The sequence below is a fragment of the Schistosoma mansoni genome, assembly GCF_000237925.1.
Source record: "Schistosoma mansoni, WGS project CABG00000000 data, supercontig 0160, strain Puerto Rico, whole genome shotgun sequence".
Lineage (NCBI taxonomy): Eukaryota > Metazoa > Platyhelminthes > Trematoda > Strigeidida > Schistosomatidae > Schistosoma > Schistosoma mansoni.
This window is the reverse complement of record NW_017386051.1, coordinates 374,074-394,243: the sequence shown is the minus strand read 5'-3', so window position 1 is coordinate 394,243 and position 20,170 is coordinate 374,074. Positions and strand designations below refer to the sequence as shown.

General features: G+C 33.4%; 1 protein-coding gene across 1 annotated transcript in view; it reads right to left on the bottom strand.

Moving 5' to 3' along the window:
* Nucleotides 1-20,170, bottom strand: part of Smp_144050 (receptor tyrosine phosphatase type r2a,putative) — a gene marked incomplete at both ends in the record, with an annotated part of 132,178 nt that overhangs the window by 36,284 nt on the left and 75,724 nt on the right. Inside the window, 6 exons of the mRNA XM_018797987.1 lie at nt 433-882; nt 6,800-7,061; nt 8,777-8,934; nt 10,806-11,192; nt 16,323-16,593; nt 17,760-17,860. Of these exons, the coding sequence (XP_018646753.1) occupies nt 433-882; nt 6,800-7,061; nt 8,777-8,934; nt 10,806-11,192; nt 16,323-16,593; nt 17,760-17,860 (1,629 nt within the window). The remainder of the gene's footprint in view (nt 1-432; nt 883-6,799; nt 7,062-8,776; nt 8,935-10,805; nt 11,193-16,322; nt 16,594-17,759; nt 17,861-20,170) is intronic.

Here is a 20,170-nt window from a genome sequence, read left to right as displayed (position 1 = left end):
AGGAGAATATAAAAATACAATAATTCAAGTGTTAATTTCCTATACAACAAAAATACGGACGAAAGTTATATAAGACCTCTGAGCAATCTTTACGTAATCTTGAGAATGTCCACTTACTAAATACGATTATACGAAGGTTGTGAATTAGTTTAGGGCATTAGGATTAGGATCAACCGTTAGACGTTAGGGTTAGGAATTAGAGTTAGGGTTTTCGTTACGAACTGACATCAGCTATAATGTCAAAATGGTACTTAGCCATATTGATGAATGAATTTCGCGCCAAAACCTAAGATAGGCTATCTCGAATCTGATTGATTCGTTCATAAATTGTAGTCTCATCTATAATTCAACTCTATACTAATAACCCTATATTGAAAATAGGAAATACAAGAAAAATCATCATTTTGTACAATTCACTACTGTTTCACTTACGAAATATACCAGAAGCAGGATTCCAACTAGTTTCAGTTAAATTCACTTCACCATGTAAAAATTTGGTTGGAACAAGTGATTCTGATTGAAATGGATTGCGAGCACCATTTTCTATGAATTGATTCGCATGGTATTGGTGCTGTTGTGGTTCGATTTGTTGGTGTTTTTGTTGTTTTTCAATGATAGGCCAATATAATGTCGATTCACTAGGATATTTATCCGTTGAACGTAATGTACGTTTTACAAGAGATTGCTCTGCTCCTTTGAAATTCCTCTCACCACCAATTAAACGCCATCTAATTCTATACAATGTAGACATTTCACCTACTTTATAACCATCATACCAAACTGGTTCCCATGTAATACGTAGTAAAATTTGTGGTGGTGAATTTATACTGGACTGTGGAATTATTTGACTGATTAAACGTAATTTTTGTGGAGCTGATGGAGCTAAAAATCAAAAATTAATCGAAAAGACAATAAAAATTACAAAAGTTACAACAAAGTTTTCTTCACAGATTTAAGTCATATATGTTTACGTCAGTAAAAGGTTGTAGATATTGGTGAATTTCATTGAAATGACGAACCTATCCAAGTTACACGACCATTGAATACCTGAAAACACCAAACGGCCGATCCATCCTAGTATGGGACTCCTCAATAGAGCTCATTCATGACCCTTCTGGCGGGAATCGAACACGGTACTCCAGGTCCCGTGTGAACGTCTAACCTTCAGACCACTGAGACGGATCCAACGGTAATAACGTATAACTTCGATCAATCTATGACATTGCTCTATCGTTTTCCATTGTCTCTTATGAGCATCCACCACACAATCTATACTCGGTCGTGAATGCGTACTGGTGAGGACTCTCATACTAGGATGGATTTTTAATGGTTGGCTAACTTAGATCACTTCATGGTTTCAATGAAATATATATACGTAAGATGATTAAAGGTCATTGACGAAAGAGCTTAATCATAGTTTCTTCGCTAAAGGACACGCATCAGCAGTGCTCACATGAAATCATGAGAGCTGATGCTCTCTGTGAGATTCAAACCCATGTTGTTCACTTCCCAACTCCGGGCAGTTATTAGTGTGATTGTGGTACTATGCAAGCCTATACAGCATATTCTAGCTTCCGGACAGACCAGTTTATTCATTCTTCTTGAGTCACATTTTGACCTTGTCTATTATTCACTTATCAACTCTGGCTATTTTTATATGAGCTTTTGTGTGTGTACCTCTTATCCTATTCATCACAAGTCTGTAACTTACTTTTATCTGACTCTAAATATAGGTTCATGCTTGGTTAAATTGAGTTGGCTCATTCGCCCTCTCCATTGAGCGTAGTTTCGTTTTGCTTCTATTTCCGATCAACGATTGTACGAAATATACGCATTCAAAAATACATTCTCGTATTTGACTTATTTGATTCCGTTATTCACTAACGCGAGTTAAGTAAATAATTATATACGAGGATTGAGGACATGTCTATTTCGATAACAATCAATCATACAATCTAACGAGAGTCAGATACCGGGCTACTAAAAGATATTCAGTCTGATACTGACCACTTATATTACTGAGATATTTACAACTAATCGATCATTGATTTTTGACCACAATCTAATCATTTAGTGTTAAACAAATTCTACGATTTACGAGAGAGATTGATGATAATTTCATGCTGGTTATGAAACTTCTCAACGGAACATACTATATACATTCAAACTTCGTGGATTGGTTGAAGTTAGACATTAACACCGTTGGATGCTAGCCAGCTCAGTGGTCTATCGGTTAAGTGCTCTGGCGCGGGACTAGTAGGTCCTGAGTTCGAATCTCGCGAGGCGAGATCGTGTATGCGCACTTCTGAGGAGTCTCAAACTAAGATGAAACGGCCGTCCAGTGCTTCCAGGTTTTCAATGGTGGTCTAGCTTTAATTGACTCATGATTTCAACTATGAAAATACTGAAATCTCCACAAAACCCCTTCTGATCACATTCAAATATCTTATTCAGGACTATAGTTGAAAATAAATAGTTCAATTTATATAAATCATTTTGTGTATCTTAACTAACAGAGCTGGGTTTTCATTGGATAAGATTGATGAATTACTATTTGGTATCTGATAGGACACTATTTACTGGATAAAGATTTGGATCTAAGAATAACCCAAATATCAGTATTTAATAGTCTTTAATACATTTTCAATTGAGCACCATTTATAATAAAGCTAATTTCAAAGTAAATGCGAAAAAGAAACCTGGCTATGAAGTAACTTTATTTAAAACGACAACATTTTGTGAACATTTCCCGCCATCCATCCATCCATCCACACACACACAAACTCACATATATAGTTACTACTTTAACTAATCTCTTTGTGAATTTCACAAATACAAAAACACCAATAATGGTAACACTTAATTTTACTGATTCCACTGATACTACGGATACTATTAGTGTTTTCTGTGAACAGTAATGTTAGTAATCTTAATGTCATTGGTGTGAAAATTTTCTATTCAAGAAATTCCGGTTGACATTCAGGATAAAAAGTGTACATATATATATGTACTCTTTGACATGACACTGATACTTTAATGTATCTGCACACACACACACACACATAAACACACCCGTTCACGTATTTTATGCTATAGGTGTATTGTGCATTTACTTATATGGTTATTTGTTTGTTTGTATTTTGGTATCATATTTTTTTTTATTAGCGCACGTTACTAATGGTAACATCAGTTGAATTATGTTGTACATTAGTTTTTCAGCATTTTTTTCATTTTTTAAAGAAAATACAAGATATTGTACAGAATTTCTAAAAAAAACCCCATAGAATAGAGAGTTACTCTAGTTTTAGTGTAATAAAACTGAAGTTCAAATTGTGTATCTTTATTATATTCATTAAATATTTGATATAGAGGTTCCGATCGTGATGATTTCGATGATGATGATTATGATATAAAGAAGCTTATTTGTTTTGTATATCTTCTCTCGTTTATTCTTGTTAATAATAAAAGGTTGAATGTAGAAGTATTTGGGATCCAATTATTTTTGTATATGTATACGCTTACTTACTTACTTACGCCTGTTACTCCCAATGGAGCATGGGACGCCGACCAGCATTCTCCAACCCACTCTGTCCTGGGCCTTCCTTTCTAGTTCTATCCAATTTTTGTTCATTTTTCGCATATCTATCTCCATTTCTCGGAGTAATGTGTTTTTTGGTCTTCCTCTTCTCCTTTGGCCTTTAGGATTCCATGTGAGAGCTTATCTTGTGTCGCAATTGGGTGATTTCCTCAATGTGTGTCCTATCCACTTCCAGAGCTTCTTCCTGATTTCTTCCTCCGCTGGAATCTGGTTTGTTGTCTCCCACAGTAGGTTGTTGCTGATAGTGTCTAGCCAACCGATCCGAAGTATTTTGTGTAGACAACTGTTAATAAACACCTGTATCTTCTGGATGATGGCTTTCGTAGTTCTCCAGGTCTCCACCCCATACAGTGGAACTGTCTTGACATTTGTATTGAAAACTCTGAACTTGGTGTTGGTTGACAGACAGTTGTTTTGAGCTCCAGATGTTTTTCAGTGGTAAATATGCTGTTCTTGCTTAGCCGATCCTCGCCCTCACATCTGCATCACATCCATCGTGTTCAACAATGATGCTGCCCAGATATGTAAAGGTTTCCACATCCTCCAAAGCTTCTCCGTCAAGTGTAATTCGATTGGTGCATATATACACGTTGCAGAAAAATCGAGAAGATTAGACAGAGAATATAAAAATCAGAGTCTTAGCTGAAATTTGTGGACAGATACTGGTCAGGGATTCGACTAGGCAAGCGTTGAAATTCTAAATTATGGAAATTCTGGGATAGTCAGAAAATGTCTAGAAGAATAGTATTCATCAACAATCTCCAGTCAATAGACACATCAAGTTACACCCAATCTAACAACTCATTCGAAAAATATCAGGGAGTAACCTGACCAATGGTTAACAAAATAGTCAACTTCAGTACATAGACAATTGAAGATAAATAAAGTTATGAAGATAACCAACCACAACCAAAGTCAACAGAACAAACTAATTTCAAGCTTGTAGAGTAATTAAGAAGCTCCCTTCCATATGACGTAAGCACTGGTGTTTTCCAGAACATAAACGAAAGCTTTGTAATTAAACCATGTAACTCAGAGAACTCAACAACACCAAATGAGAGTAAATCAAACGTTTTATTAGGTGAATAGCATATAGATTATAGGAAGCCAATTTGAGTATATTTAATAGGCATGAAATAACATTACAAATAAACACGTTAAGGGTTGAATAAGTTCACTTAACGATTTGTATAAACCAGTCATTTTATAAAGTGTTTACGTAATTTAAGTGCTCATTATATTACTATATGTTACCATAAACTAGGTAATGGTTGAGTTGTGGGTTCATATTATTTAACAGTTTCATACAAAGAAGAAACAATCGTTCAAAATTTGCTAATTTTCAATTATATTTCAACCTAGATAAATCAGTCCAGCATACTTCATACCAATTAAACACTTGTTGATAATTTCCAAAATGTTTATTCTAACTAAATAATTTTATAAGTATGTTTTCACAGAACAGGCTTAATTTAATCATTAGGGGACACCGGAAAGTGTGCTTCGTATTATTTGGGACACACCAGATGAAATTTGATAAAAAATATATGTGGTTGTTATAATGAGATGGTGGGAAGATTTGTAGCTCAAGTAGATGGTTTTGGTAGAGTTTTGTTCTCTGAACTGAGTGTTTTGGTCGTGGAGCTTCTATGGTTTTTCTGAACAATATCAGCAGCATAAACTTTGAGTAGATATAATGGTGGTTTTTAGTAATTTAGCAATATTATACAGTTTGAAAATTATTATCAACGGAATATCTAGAATTCTTAAGGACAAAAGAAGATGATTATTAGTATGAGGTTGTGAAAATTGTGTTATTTTTTGATCGATATCATAAATCGATCAATATTAAACCACCATTGAAAACCTGAAAGAACTGGAAGACCTTTTCGTCCTGGTATAGGACACCCCAGCCGTGATCAGTGGAGCTAATCCCTGTCGGGTACAGACAGGTATCTACCTCAGACAATGGAAGATGATTGCGCAATTTTGTGGATTCGTTAAATTTAGACATTAACCCCGTTGAATGCTGGCCAGGTTAAGCGTTCACGCGCGAGACCGAAATTCATGGGTTCGAATCCCGTATGCAGGATCGTGAACACGCACTTCTGAGGGGTCCCATACTAGGACGAAATAGCCATCCAGCACTTCCAGGTTTCCAATGGTGATCTAATATTGATCGATTCATGATCTCAATATTTTAACATTGTTTACCATAGTATATTCTGATCTATAAAATAAATGAATTCATTGTTGATCCAATGAATTCTCTATTAACATTTATCATAAATAATTATCAAATTCGTTTATACTATCCCACTTTTTCATGATAATTTTCAGTTTGAGTCAACCGTTTAATGTAAACCGAGATCAAACACCAAAAACTGAACTGAACTGCAAAATATTCCTATTTATCAGATGTTTTTTTCTTAGAAATCCTCTTTGAAACTTTGTAAACATTTTGGCATTTGTGTTTTGCTTTTAGACGAAGCAATTATCTCTAAAACAACAGAATCAGATAATCCATATAGAATGTTCCTTACAATTTGTTCTTAGTTGGATTACCAAATGGAAATAATGGAGCACTGAATGACCGTTTTATTTTATCGCAGAACTTCTCAACTGGATATACTGAGATCACTCCTTGACCAGTAATTTATGATATCTATTAGGTTAGATTACTAGACATGATCGTGAAGAGAGTTATTCATAAAATTCAGGGCACAAGACAAACATGCTTTACTGAAGAAAAATATATATCATTAGAAGAAAAACACATCATAACTCATGGACCTTTACGAATAGAAACGGTTCAGGAATCGTTCTTAAATAAATGTAAGTGCCATGGATAGATTAGATATATAGACGAATAGGTAGACAAGTAGGTAGATAGATAAATAAATAAATAGATAGATAAATAGATAGATAGGGAGGTAGGTAGATAGATATGTAGATAGATAGTTGAACAAACAAATAGGTAGATAGTAATTGCATAGATAATTAATGAAATGTGAACATGTACAAATGTATGTTCAATACCAAAAACAATCTTCTCTGAGGAAGTGGCTTACATTGAGTCACGAAACGTCAGAAAGTCTAATTTTTTTATTCATTGGGATATTAAAAATATATTATTTTTAATGATTAGCTTACGTTCATTCCATGTTTTCACTGGTAGAGAAACAGCTGTATCTCCTGTACCTGACTGTGAGACAGCTCTTAAATGTATTACATAATAAGTGGACGGTTGTAGAGCAGTAATATTTGCACTATACCATGATTCTGTTAAGTTTGTATGATTCTCATCATTACTCCATTTATTATGAGTTGGTATTTGTAAGCTGCCAAATGTGTTTGTTTCAAATATTCCAGAATTAATAGATGACGACGGTGACGATGATTGATTAAACCATGCTGGAGGTTGTTGATTCCCGGATGAAATATCATTTCGTGACCATGAACCCTATATATGTATATCGTATATAAGAATGAACATGGAGTAGGAAGAGAGAATAAACCTTGTTAAGTATAATGCATACTTTGATAAAATAATGTATTTATTGCGTAAATATCAGAATTTATCGACTATTGCCGTACTTTGTATAAATCTTAACTTACTCAAGTAATAGAAACACCATGACGGTGATCGATAACCTTAATTAAATACTGATTTTTTAACGAAATAGAACGCCATCAGAAGTATCTGACATTACAACACTGAGTTAAATAACGTTTGACTTGCTCGCCTACAAATTTCATTTACTGGGATATGTCAGAGAAATCAGATAGATTTTGACGGAGTTTTGTTCTCTGAGCTGGATGGTTTGGTCGTGGAGCTTTCATCGTCCTTCTGAACGACATCATCAGCACAAACTTTGGGTAGAAGTGAAGTGTTTGAATTTCTCCACATATGATTCACAGCTTGTCCTGTACACATCGATGCTGATTGGTCCTTGCTGACCTTAAATATGTCATTGTTAATTTTTTTGTTTTGGTTGTATCTCTTATTGGTTTGATACAAACCAAACTGTAGACCACATGTGGAGAAATTCAGTCAATTCACTTCTACCCGAAGTTTGTGCTGATGATATCGTTCAGAAGGACGATGAAAGCTCCACGACCAAACTATCCAGTTCAGAAAACAAAAATCCATCAAAATCATCCACCTGAGTTACAAATCTTCTCCACCATCTCAAAATCAGATACATAACAATTTAGTTGTTTTAAGTCAACTGATTATGCATATTCTTTCGACTTAGCTATATCCTCTGAAAAAATATATATCAGTGAACAATGATGTAATTAGCACAAAAGTGCATTATTATTTCAGTCCAATCATCCTCCCTAATGAAATTGTCATGAAATTTGTAGATACCTTTTAGAGTACGTATTATTACTGAAGTCGTCTATGTGAAGTATTTCCATTAAGACCATAATTAGTTTATTCGTTCCAAGTGTTGATTAGCAGAAAGTCATCATGATATATGGCTTCCGATGAAATAGATTCAACCAATTAATATCATCGCATAATACATCATACAATACACCACATTGCATTACTACATTTTGATCACAAAGCATCTTGTTTATTAGAATTCAATTAACATTATAAAGAAGACTAGACAAGTAAGCATGATATTGGTTAGTACTTGATAACAAATCATCTTGAATTTATTCAGTTGATGCTCTTGATAAACTAATATGCAATGATTATTTTTGACAAAATAAATAACCAAAGCAATAAAGTCTTTTTCTAACTAGAACGATACAGTCATCCTGTGCTCCCAGGTTTTCCATGGTGGTCTAGATTTAATCAATTCATGAATTCAATTATTAAAATGAAATGACACTAGATTATCTTCAAATTAACTGATAGATATTAATAAATTTCAGTTTCCTTTACAAAGAAGAAACTTGTTACATGGAACCATAAGATTAAATAGTCTAATCGTTACATTTCAGAACCTTTGGACGTAATACTCTCTCTCTCTCGTATATAGATATATATTAGAAGACGGTAATTGAAATGCTACATTTCATTCTCATTATCTTAGTACTCCTTTCAATATTACTCAAAAAATATATTCATACAATCAAGAAAAATAGTCTTCTTCAATACTGAAAACAAATAAAGATAAACATATCTATCACACATACACACACACACACGTAACCTACTTCACTATCAGTTTGACGCCAGGTTAAATCATAATAAGCAATACGAGTAGATGATAAAGTATCGGACATTTGGTCACTGATTATTGGGCGTTTCCATTTTACTTGTAATTGGGTGGCACTTATAGCTTGTACAGTAAGATTTTTTGGCGCCGATGGAACTGTTTAATGTTAATGAAATAACAAAAATATATATATATATATATTGATATGCATAAAAATTTAATAATAAGATGAATGAATTATTCATTATGTGTATAATTGTGTGTATATAAGGATTCTTTTTTCTTCTTCCAGAGACTATTCAATAGGAATTTTATTGATTAATTGGTAGGATTATAATTTACGGATGAACAAATCAGATTTAAGGTAACAGGTCTTGGATTTTTGCCAAGAAATTCATTCATCCGTTTGGCTGAATAGGATTTTGACATTTTAGTGGATGTCATTTCGTGATGAAAACCCTAAATCTAATTCCTAACCTTAACCATTAACTGTAATTCATAATTCTAATTTCTTACACTGGTTTATAATACTAATTTAGTTCTAGTGGGCTGGTAGGCATTCTCGAGGTCACTTTGGCGTCGTTCGAAGGTCGTCCATAAAATATAGTCACAGCATAATTCATATAGATTTTAGAAAACTGTAAATTTTATCTTCATAAAGATTCTGAGTACATCAGTCAGACAGTCATAGATAACGTAGAAATTGTCATAAATATAAATAATATAGGATGATGTAAAGAAATGATCTATTTTAAATCTAAATAGTTCATTTGACCTTTATCTGATGTCGTCTAACTGTCTAGATTCATTGTGTTGATAGCTATTATGGAGAAGTATTCAATTAGAAAGTTGTGAAGTTTTTTAATACCGCTATGTATTGTTATCAGTGAGTACATTTATTGTATTTAATACCAAGGAAATATTAATTTATATAAATGAAAGCGTGTGTTAATTGAAGCTAGACCACCAAGGAAAGCCTGGAAGCACTGGACGGCCGTTATGTCCTATTGTGGGACTCTTCAGCAGTGCGCACCCACGACCTCACCTCGCGAGACTAGAACCCAGGACCCACTAGTCTCGCGCCAGAGCACTTAACCGATAGACCACTGAGCCAGCATCAGATGGTGTTTATGTCTAACTTCAACCAATCCAATTTATAGGCTACTCTCGTTTTAAGACTGTTTATTCTTCAATAATGAACATTACTAACAAGATAGACCATTTTATTATTTCAGTGAAGAAAATTAATAGTTTTCACCATCTTTCTAGACAAACATCATGAACAGTATGGATTTCCAGTGGAAAAGATCAATGTGAATTTCTCCTCAATTGACTAGCCGATTATTCTTTTAACCTTGAGTGTGATTGGTTGATGTTAACAGAACAAGTTCAAACAATGATCAATCGAAATAAGTCTTTATCATTAAACAACAAGCGTATGCTATATCTGTAGACCTAATTATCATCATATTGTTAATTCAACTACATCTAATCTCTTATCAACGTAATAGGATACTAGCCGTTATCACTTTTGTCATTATTTTTCAAATGTTCAGTGTAGATTGGTGGTAACATTCGACAGACAAAAACAACAACGAAATTGGTTAATTTGAACTTTAAAGATTCGAGATAAATCATCTTCAGTAGATTAGTAAATAAATACATTATAAAATTGTTATATGACTGGAGGTAATCAGTGAGAAATTCTGACACCCACCTACAAGGCATGTCTACAATCTTGACGGAACAAATGATGTCTATGGGACTAGAATAGTCAATTTCACAGCCTGAGATGTTTCCACTAAACTATTCAGGTTATGATTAACCTCTTGTTGGATTTTCAGCCATCCCACTCTAATCATCCAGCACCAGAAATATAGGATATGAGAAGTTATGTCACTTAAACTATTATAACCAAACTACAACTTAATTGACAGAATTCCAATGGTATTTAAGAAGTGATTGAGATACATAAAATTGGTCACTATTCAATAATCAACGATTTGTCAAATTAAATTGTCACTTACTAAATTGATTAGTTCGTGCAACTGTTGATGCTTTGACACCATGTCCAGTTTTAGAGACAGCAATTAAATTAAATAAATAACGGGTGTCCGGTTCTAAATTATTCAATAAATAACTTGTTACATCTGGTCTAATATGGATACTGGATGTTTGTTGTTGTTTACGTTGTGATTCCATTGTTTTACTGTTATCAACACTATTAATAGTTTGTCTATTGAACCATGATAAATGATCAGGTGGTTTTTTGATATCTAATATTGATTGATAATCTAATTCATAATATTCTAATGGACGTGTATTTGGATCAACATCATTTGGTGGGTTCCATTGAAGTAAGATTTCATGTGGAGATTGTGTTGTTGCAGTAAAATTCTGTGGTTTTGAAAGAACTATATATTTGAAAATTAGAAAAGAATACAGTAGAAAATGATGCTTTAAATCATAATAATGATGAAATAGCTTTTTAGTTATAGATGGATAGTGGTTAACAGTGAATCAAGAATGCTCATATTGACCTATTTTGGATTCATTAGTGTTGCTAATATTTCATACAGATTGGAATCAAGTACGTTTTATTGCGTTTTCCTCTGAACAAATAAGTTCAAATCCTTCATATCAGCTTTAGGATTTACGCTATTAATTTAAAATCATGAAAAACAAATCTGAATGTTCCAGTCATGTTCATCTGGATTATTAAGACGTTTTTTCTGTCTATCGTTTGTCGTTATTGTTGTTGATATATCAGTTTCTTCTATTAGATGTCTCAAGTTCCAAATTCAGAACTATCCTTTTGATGAGTCACAAATGAGATGAAACTGACGCTTTGGATAAAACCTGTGTGTTCATAGAGTTCATACTTGAACAGAAACTAATCAAGCTCACACTTGAATGTAACAAAATATGAAATTTAAAAAAAATCACTATGGTTATGAGAAGTCTCCTAAATGAACTCTCGAGAGGATTTCCTAGCCACTTCTTATAACCCCAGACCACATGGCGATTTAAACACAAGAGGAAAAGTATATTAAGTAAAGGACACTTCAACGTTCGTCAATGTACAGAGGTTTTAATGAATAACACATGATCTTGGTCTTCTGTAATTTTCTGGAACCGTACTAAATACGGTAATAGTATAGAAAAATATCCAATCAGAGACGTAACACATGGCTCCGCTTTATAGATGTTTCTGAAAAACGTCTACTCAACAGTGATTGGATTAATTAATTCCAGGAGCTTTCTAAGCCCCTACAGACTTTTCCGAGAAATACTTGGAACTCCCCAACAAGTTATTTATAAAAATCACACTAACTGAACAAGTTTGTAGTTGACGTAGCTCAAATCGTCAAATGTATTACGTTCAGGTATCTGATAAAATGGGTACTAGGTTTACTTCCCTATTATAAATAAAGCTGAGAACATGTAGTCAGTCTCAAATAGAATGAACTTAATGTTACTCACTATCTAGAATATACGTAGCAACTATCGTTCAGTAATCCTAACTTCAAAAACATTTCTTGTCTATTAATTAAACTATCTAAGTATATAAAGAACGGTAATTTAAGTTTGATGAAAATGTAGATTAAAATATGATTCACAAAAATGATAGTGTAATGGGAGCTATTGATTATGACAGATATATGTAGTATGTATGACCAATCGAAAGTAAAATACCTAAAGGCAGAAAGTTGAGAAGATTGAATAGAAGAGAACAAGAACAGAAAGTGACCGATATGGAAACGAAAGAATAATAAAGTCTGGAACAACTGATTGACATTTTGCAAATGAAGAATTTGCAGTATGATTTTCAGATTTTACTAGGACATTCTGTAATTTCATATCCAAATGCATTTGGTTTTTCCTCACTAGAGTTCTCATTCACTCCAATAGCTGAAATACCCACTCAACCTTGTATTGATCAGAATTTCTCGACTGAACTAAGCATAAAACTATTTCATTGTGCAGAGTTCAATGAATTGAATGTTTGTTATTTACAACCAAGATGGATGCAAACTAAACATAACCAATTATTTTCCTCTGTTTTTTTTCTAATCTACTGATTAAATACCTAATAAGTAGTATAAATAGTAATAATTGTACTAGATATAGTCAGTTGTCATTATTACGCAAAACATTTCTAGTCTACATTCGAATATTTTACAGAAAAATACATTCAATTGTTTGATAACAAAATGAAAAATTCGACAATAGTCTAGTGGCGAACGATTCAATCATACGTAGACTCACAAGAGCTCAGTTGCACACACACGCATACATACAGAAACCTACTTCCAAGTTGTCATTGACATTTTGGCCGGTTTGCTTAGGAACATGAAAGTTTTAATTTCAAGGAAAAACGTTTTCTGATTAATTATTAAGTTATAGCAATAAATAAATCATAACTATATATGTCATAAATGTGAATTACATATGGACAGTTCAGTTACAGACATATTGATTTCTTTTTATAGGAACGATAGGCAACCGCAACTATTCTATCAATTACATTAATCACTTTAGATCTCAAAAGACAACAGTACACATACAGACACAAAGTTTAATTATTAATCTATTAGTAAGACTACCAAATAGTAACAATTATTATTAGGAGTACTGATAATATTTTCATAGTTGAAATCATGAGTCAATTGAAGCTACACCACCATGGAAAATCTGGACGCACTGGAAGGATGTTTCATCCTCTTGTGGGACTCCTCAGAAGTGCGCATCCACGTTACCGCATCGCGAGACTCGAACCCAGGACATACCAGTCTCGCGCCAGAGCACTTAACCTCTAGATCACTGAGCCGGCTGGCATCCAACGGTGTTAATGTCTAACTTCAACCAATCCACGAAGTTTGAGCAACCGTTAACCAATTGTCTTCAGTGAGTTGTTATCTCACATCTGACGTGATTGAACTCCACTTATCACTGCTTTTCACTAGAATTCCAGGACATGTATCTTGAAGTCAGTCACTAGTGAGCATATGATTATAATCAGAAAGGGTTTTTGTGGAGATTTCAGTATTTTCGTAGTTGAAATCATGAGTCTATCGGTTAAGTGCTCTGGCACAATACTAGTAGGTCCTGGGTTCGAACGTCGTGAGGCGGGATTGTGGATGCACACTGCTGAGGAGTCCCATAATAGGACGATTTGGCCGTCCAGTGTTTCCAGGTTTTCGATGGTGGTCTAGCTTCAATTGACTCATGATTTCAACTATGAAAATACTGAAATCTTCATAAAAACCCCTTCTGAGTACTGATGATAAATACCAATAATAATAAGTATTATAGTGAAAGTCAATAACCTGAACACAAGGAGTTCATTAGAGCGGTGATGACAGATGGTTATAAGGTAAGGACAAGAGGTTTTTTGATTAACCTAATTTATTCATGTATATAAACATAAGTTTACTTCTGGCTGTCCAGTGTTAAATATTTATATTCAAATTAATTGTTGGCAATAAACTTTGCTGAAGATAGTATCTTAAACTTAAGGAGAAAAAGGGGAGAAGAGTTGGAGTGGGGGGGGAATAAAAAGATGAATTTTTGATCTTAAACTGTGACTGCCTATTGAACAGCGAATTTTTTGATAGTATATGGCAAATGTATTATATATTACGGAAAGTGTTAGTAACCCTCGTGAAAGGTTTGTATTTCCGCACAATTTCAGTTAGGGATTGTAATTAAACATTATCTTGCGGTCATTGTGTATACTAAGCGGATCGCTGTGGTATTGCTAATTAGTATAAATATTTTAGTAAATTTGATTAGCGGTTAACAGTGGAATTCAGAATGCACGTGTCTTTTTATTTGCGACGCCTCAGATAGACGTACCTGCAACCCAATGTTGTTATTTGCACGAAACTGGTGTATATCTGAATTTAGCAGCTCAATAGGTAGCGAGTTGGCGTTTGAAAGATACTGAGTTTGGCATTCAATGTAAACATCAACACTGAAATAGAGGTATATCCAGGTGACTGGCCCTAAATTGTTCAATGACGTGTACCATGAATCCCGCCATTACCTGCTGTTCAACTTTAGTAAAATAGTTTGTCAAAATAGGGATTTGTGGATATCGTAGAAATTTTTTTGCGCAAGATCATGGATCGATTGAAGTTAAACAATAAGGCAGTTGGATCCAGGCTCCGTGGTTTGGAGGCTGAGCGTTTGTCTTAAGTTCGATCCTTGCATGAGGGATCATGGGTGAGCACCTTAATAGGAGGAATAAGTCTTCCAGCGATTCAAGCTTACGAATTACTGTCTAACATTGGGCTATGGTTTCAATGAAATACTCTAGTGTTTGCTGTAATATTTCAACAGATTCTTGTATTTGTTGAATGGAAGATTAGCTTTGAATAATAAAATCTTCAAGAATGAAAATCTCGAAGAACTTTGGAAAAAAAGACAGACTAGTAAGATTTGTAGAGTCAAAAATGAATTAAACATTCTTTTAGGAAGATAACGTATTTAATCCAAACAGTTTAAAGTCACATTTATACACTGAGCAGGTTCATATAAGCGACACAAACATTTGTGCCCTTCTTTCTTATGATCATAAATACACTAGCAGAAATGAACGTTCGTCTCCATCACGGTTAAATCCCTTCTTTAATCGCATACATTGTACAATCTCTTCTATTACAATCGTTTAGATTTATTCACAGAAATCTACCCTTAATAAAACATTTTTATATATGTACATCATTAAATGTGTTAGACGATATCTGGGTCAGTGAGAGTGATGTCCAGATACTTAGAAAGAGGACACAGAGAGCTGATGTTTATTCGAAATAGATAAAGTTGTTATCGAATAATACTAATCCATTTCAAATATCATAAAATACGGTACTTTGAAAACATTTACAACTAATGGAATAAATTAGCAATTATCTGTTAGAACGTTTTCTGTTAGAAAATCATCCACTCTGAGCCTAAGGCATTTAAGATAAACCATAAATTACAACAAAGGTTGATGAACTGTCAAGGGAAGCAAAACGAAACGAAATAACGAACCAGTGGAACATTAGTAATGAATGATTTTTAAAAACCATAGAACTTTAATACTTTAAATCACGAACTGATCTCAACTAGATCACCGTTACAAAATAATAAAGTACTGGGTGTTGATTTCAAGTAAGTAACTAGAATGACCATATTGTCCTATTTTGCTTACGTAAGCCGGATATACCTACATTCTAGTATTGCAGAAGTTTATATTGGGACTAGAAGGTAGTACCTTTCACAGTAAACAACCAATACGTTAACCACTGAACTACTTAATCGTGATATCCATTAACTCGTCCAACAGATATGTTTACATCGTTGCTAGTAAACGTTTGAATCATCCCATTGTTATTTTTATCAAGATAATCCTCAGAAGATTTGTAAATTAGCAAGAAGGGACTGCTTAAATTTTAATCCTGAATGTTATCAACGGAATATATCAAAAACCCTACAATAATGATCATATAAATGGTAATAATAATTATTATTATAAGAACAATAATGAATGTACTCACCTCCTGGTCGTACAATAACAACAGATATATCTGAAGCAGGTCCTTCACCTTGACCATTTACTGCACTAACACGTAAATAATATGTAGCATTTGTTGTTAAATGTGATAAAATTGATAAGTGACCTGGAAGATTTGTTTGTTCTTCATTCTTTTTATAGGTTGTTACAGATGATGTAATTGTCTGAGATTTCAATGCTTCTAAATTTACTATACTTGTATCCCAATAGGAAAATTCTAATGTTGGATTATTTGTGTAATAGATTCGATATGCCTATAAAAGATAAAGTGATAGTTGATTTTAATTCAAAAACAAATAACCAGACTGCAACACTATCATAATGAACGATATTTTGTAAGTGAAATCACGACTTAATCTTAGTTTGATAACTGCTGAAAACCAGGGAGCAATGGATAGTTAACATCCAACTTCTTAGTAATGTGCATCCACGACCTCAAAAACATGATCGAACCTAAGGCCTTTAGGTCTGTCAGTAAGTATTTGGCCTTCAGATCAATAAGTTGGCATCTAATGGTCTAAATGTCTGACATCAATCGATTCACGATCTTATACAATGATCTTCCAATGCTAGTGATTGGTAAGTAACTGCTTCACATCCGATATTTTTGATCACCACTGACTAATGATTTCAACGATGAAAATACCGAAATCTCCACAAAACCCCTTTCAAATACATAGACATTATTGCAGTTTCTAATGTTTGAGGCTAAATGTTATTACATCTAAATCAAACATTCAATTATGACTATGAGCAAGTGAGACACTATTATATTCCCATGAGTCAAATAACCTTATTGGATCTTACCATATATTAGTCCATTGTATGCCAGAAAAACATTAAATGATATTACATGAACACTATTTTAATCAACAAAACTCAAGTACGATAAACCAATTTATTGTTTAATGCAAAGCTACTCAATATCACTATAAATTATCGTTTTGCATATCTCTCTTGATTTATCCTTTACATACGCCACCATTCTTTCAACCCTGTTATTATTTCTATTGTTTTTTTGGTTTCCTTCGTGTTCTCTTCATTTCAATCTTCTACTAGAAAGTATTTCACTTTCAACTCCTGCTACATACTATTTATATCTGTCCTCATCAGTAGCGCAAACCATACTAGTTCTTTTAGTGACCTCTCTACTATGTGTATGTTTTTTTTAAAAGAAAGATTCATTATCTTGCGTATTGATCAAATATTATTTAGAATACTCTAAGCTAATATCTGATATCAGTAATATATGAATGATGATATAGATAGATGTTTATTAAAGTCTATGCTATTCATAAGTAGTGAGTTACATAGTTTAAAAATTTTTAGTGATTTAAATTTTCTCAATAATAATCATTATAGAATATTAATATCACATAATGTAACATCAACATAAATAGTAAAGAAGAAAATAGCTTACTCGTATTCGACCATTTGATTCAATTGGTGGATCCCAATAAACAGTGACCGCGGCATTTGAAAGTGCTTGTGCATAAACATTTAATGGAGGACTAGATGGAGCTTTAATAGAGGGAAATAAAAAATTAAACTAAGTTGAAAGATGAATTAGTTGAAGGACTTCATGAAGAACAGTTTAAGTTCTATGTTGTGTATATGGCGCTGTATATTAAATTGATTGTAATTGGAATTGTATCACCAGAGCAAAATCAGTTGTTTTAATGGTTAAATATCCATTTCGTAACTTAAAGAGTATGGGTTTATTTCATACGAACAAGACTATGTCACATTTCCTTTTTTGAGAAGGGAGTTATTTCTAAGGCTGATATTGCTGATTGAGTATTGTAAATCAAGATAAGAGTCACCCGTTCACTAATAGTCAGTTATGAACATCTTTTCTAACGTACCGAATAGAAGTTAGTACCTATGATTTTGTAATAAAAAGCTTTCAGTTTCATGTGCTCTAATATACAATTTCAAATTACTGCATTTAACTGTCATCGAGATAAGGGAAATTTGGTATTTCACCGTTTGAAAACTATTGGTGACACAGATATTCATTCAAAATCTTTCACATTGAAATATTCACATGGGAAAACCATTATCAACAACTTTATAAGGAAATTCAATAAAATTATTTATTAGAAGGGATTTGGTGGAGATTTTAGTAATTTTATAGAGTTTAGATCATGAGTCAATTGAAGCTAGACCACCATCGAAAACCTGGAAGCACTGGACGGCCGTTTCGTCTCAACTATATAAAATTACCAAAATCTCCACAAAACCCCTTCTGATATAATCATGTGCTCACTAGTTACTGGCTCCAAGAGGTATTTTCTGGAGTTCTAGTGAGAAGCAGTAACCAGTGGAGTTCAACATGGTCTGTTGGGAGATATCAACTAACTGATGACATTGGTGATTGGTTGTTCAATCTCGTGGATCGGTTGAAGTTAGAAATCAACACCGTTGGATACCGGCTAAGCGGTCTAGTGGTTAAGCGCTCGAGCGAGAGACCGATGGGTCCTGGGTTTGAATCTCGCGAGTCGGGATCGTGGATGAGAACTGCTGAGGAATCCCACAGTAGGACGAAACAGCCGTCCAGTGCTTCCAGGTTTTCGATGGTGGTCTAGCTTCAATTGACTCATGATCTCAACTGTATAAAATTATTTATGATTTGGACGTAAATTTCAAAATAAACACTACCACTTCAAACGCTATATAAATGACTATATACTACTGATATATATTTGAAAGTAGTAAACAACTGTCAAGCAAAATTATTTTAAATAAATAATAAAAGTAATAGGGAGATTTCACAGAATGCTAAAAACAGACTAGTTTCTGAAGAAAAAAAAAACTATTTCTGATTGATAAAAAAACGGGTCATTTAATACTGTACTCAACAACCGACATAATTGAATACATATATATGGGTATAATTTTGAAAGAAAATTAAGCCAGAAACAGATGTTCACTATACCCATATATATCGTTTGAATTAACTAATCTGTTTGTCAATCAATCGATTGATCTACCCTTTCTGTCTGTATATGTTACTACTTCTCCCTCCCTCTCTCTCTCACTCACTCTCCCTATCGGTGTTCACTTATCTAATTGAAAGCGGTACGCTAAATGCATATAACGATTGCAAAAAAAACAATTTCTACTATGGGAACTAGAAAAAATAAGTATTCACATATGTAATCTGTCTTCATTTTTAATATTGGTTGAAAGGAAAAAAAATCTCCATCAAACAGAAACGAAGAATAAAATAGAGATGGTATACATTTGAAAGAACTCAAGTTTAAACATTAGAAAAATATAATTTCTAAGGGTGATATTCTAGAATATCAAAGAGTAACTAACCAAGAATCAAAGGATCAGAAGTTAAGATAGCACTAGCAATTATAATGGATGCTATTGTAGTGAACAAAAACACTAGTCGGGGACAATGGAATGTATCGAAGTACAAGTTACAGATTGTCTCTTTAAATTCTGTTAACCATACAGCAAATTAACAACCAATTGTCTTAATCTTCACTGTTCCTTCTGTAAACATCAGTTCGTCTTCTCTAATTCCATTTTTCATGCATTTTCCTACCAATTGCACTTCATTTCAGTTCTTCCCTTATAGTTCTTCTGCCCAAATACATTCTATGTCTGACCATTGCCATATACTACTTATATGGATATAAGTTGACCACACTACACTATAGTCTAATGATTTGAATTACCAACTTCTGTTAATTCATGATATCGTGTAAACAATACAACTAATTACTAGCAGTGTTGTGATAATTTGTAGTATCCTAGATTTATCACAAGAAGTTGAGGATTTCATTACGAAGCCGGTTATTAGTTGTATATATAATT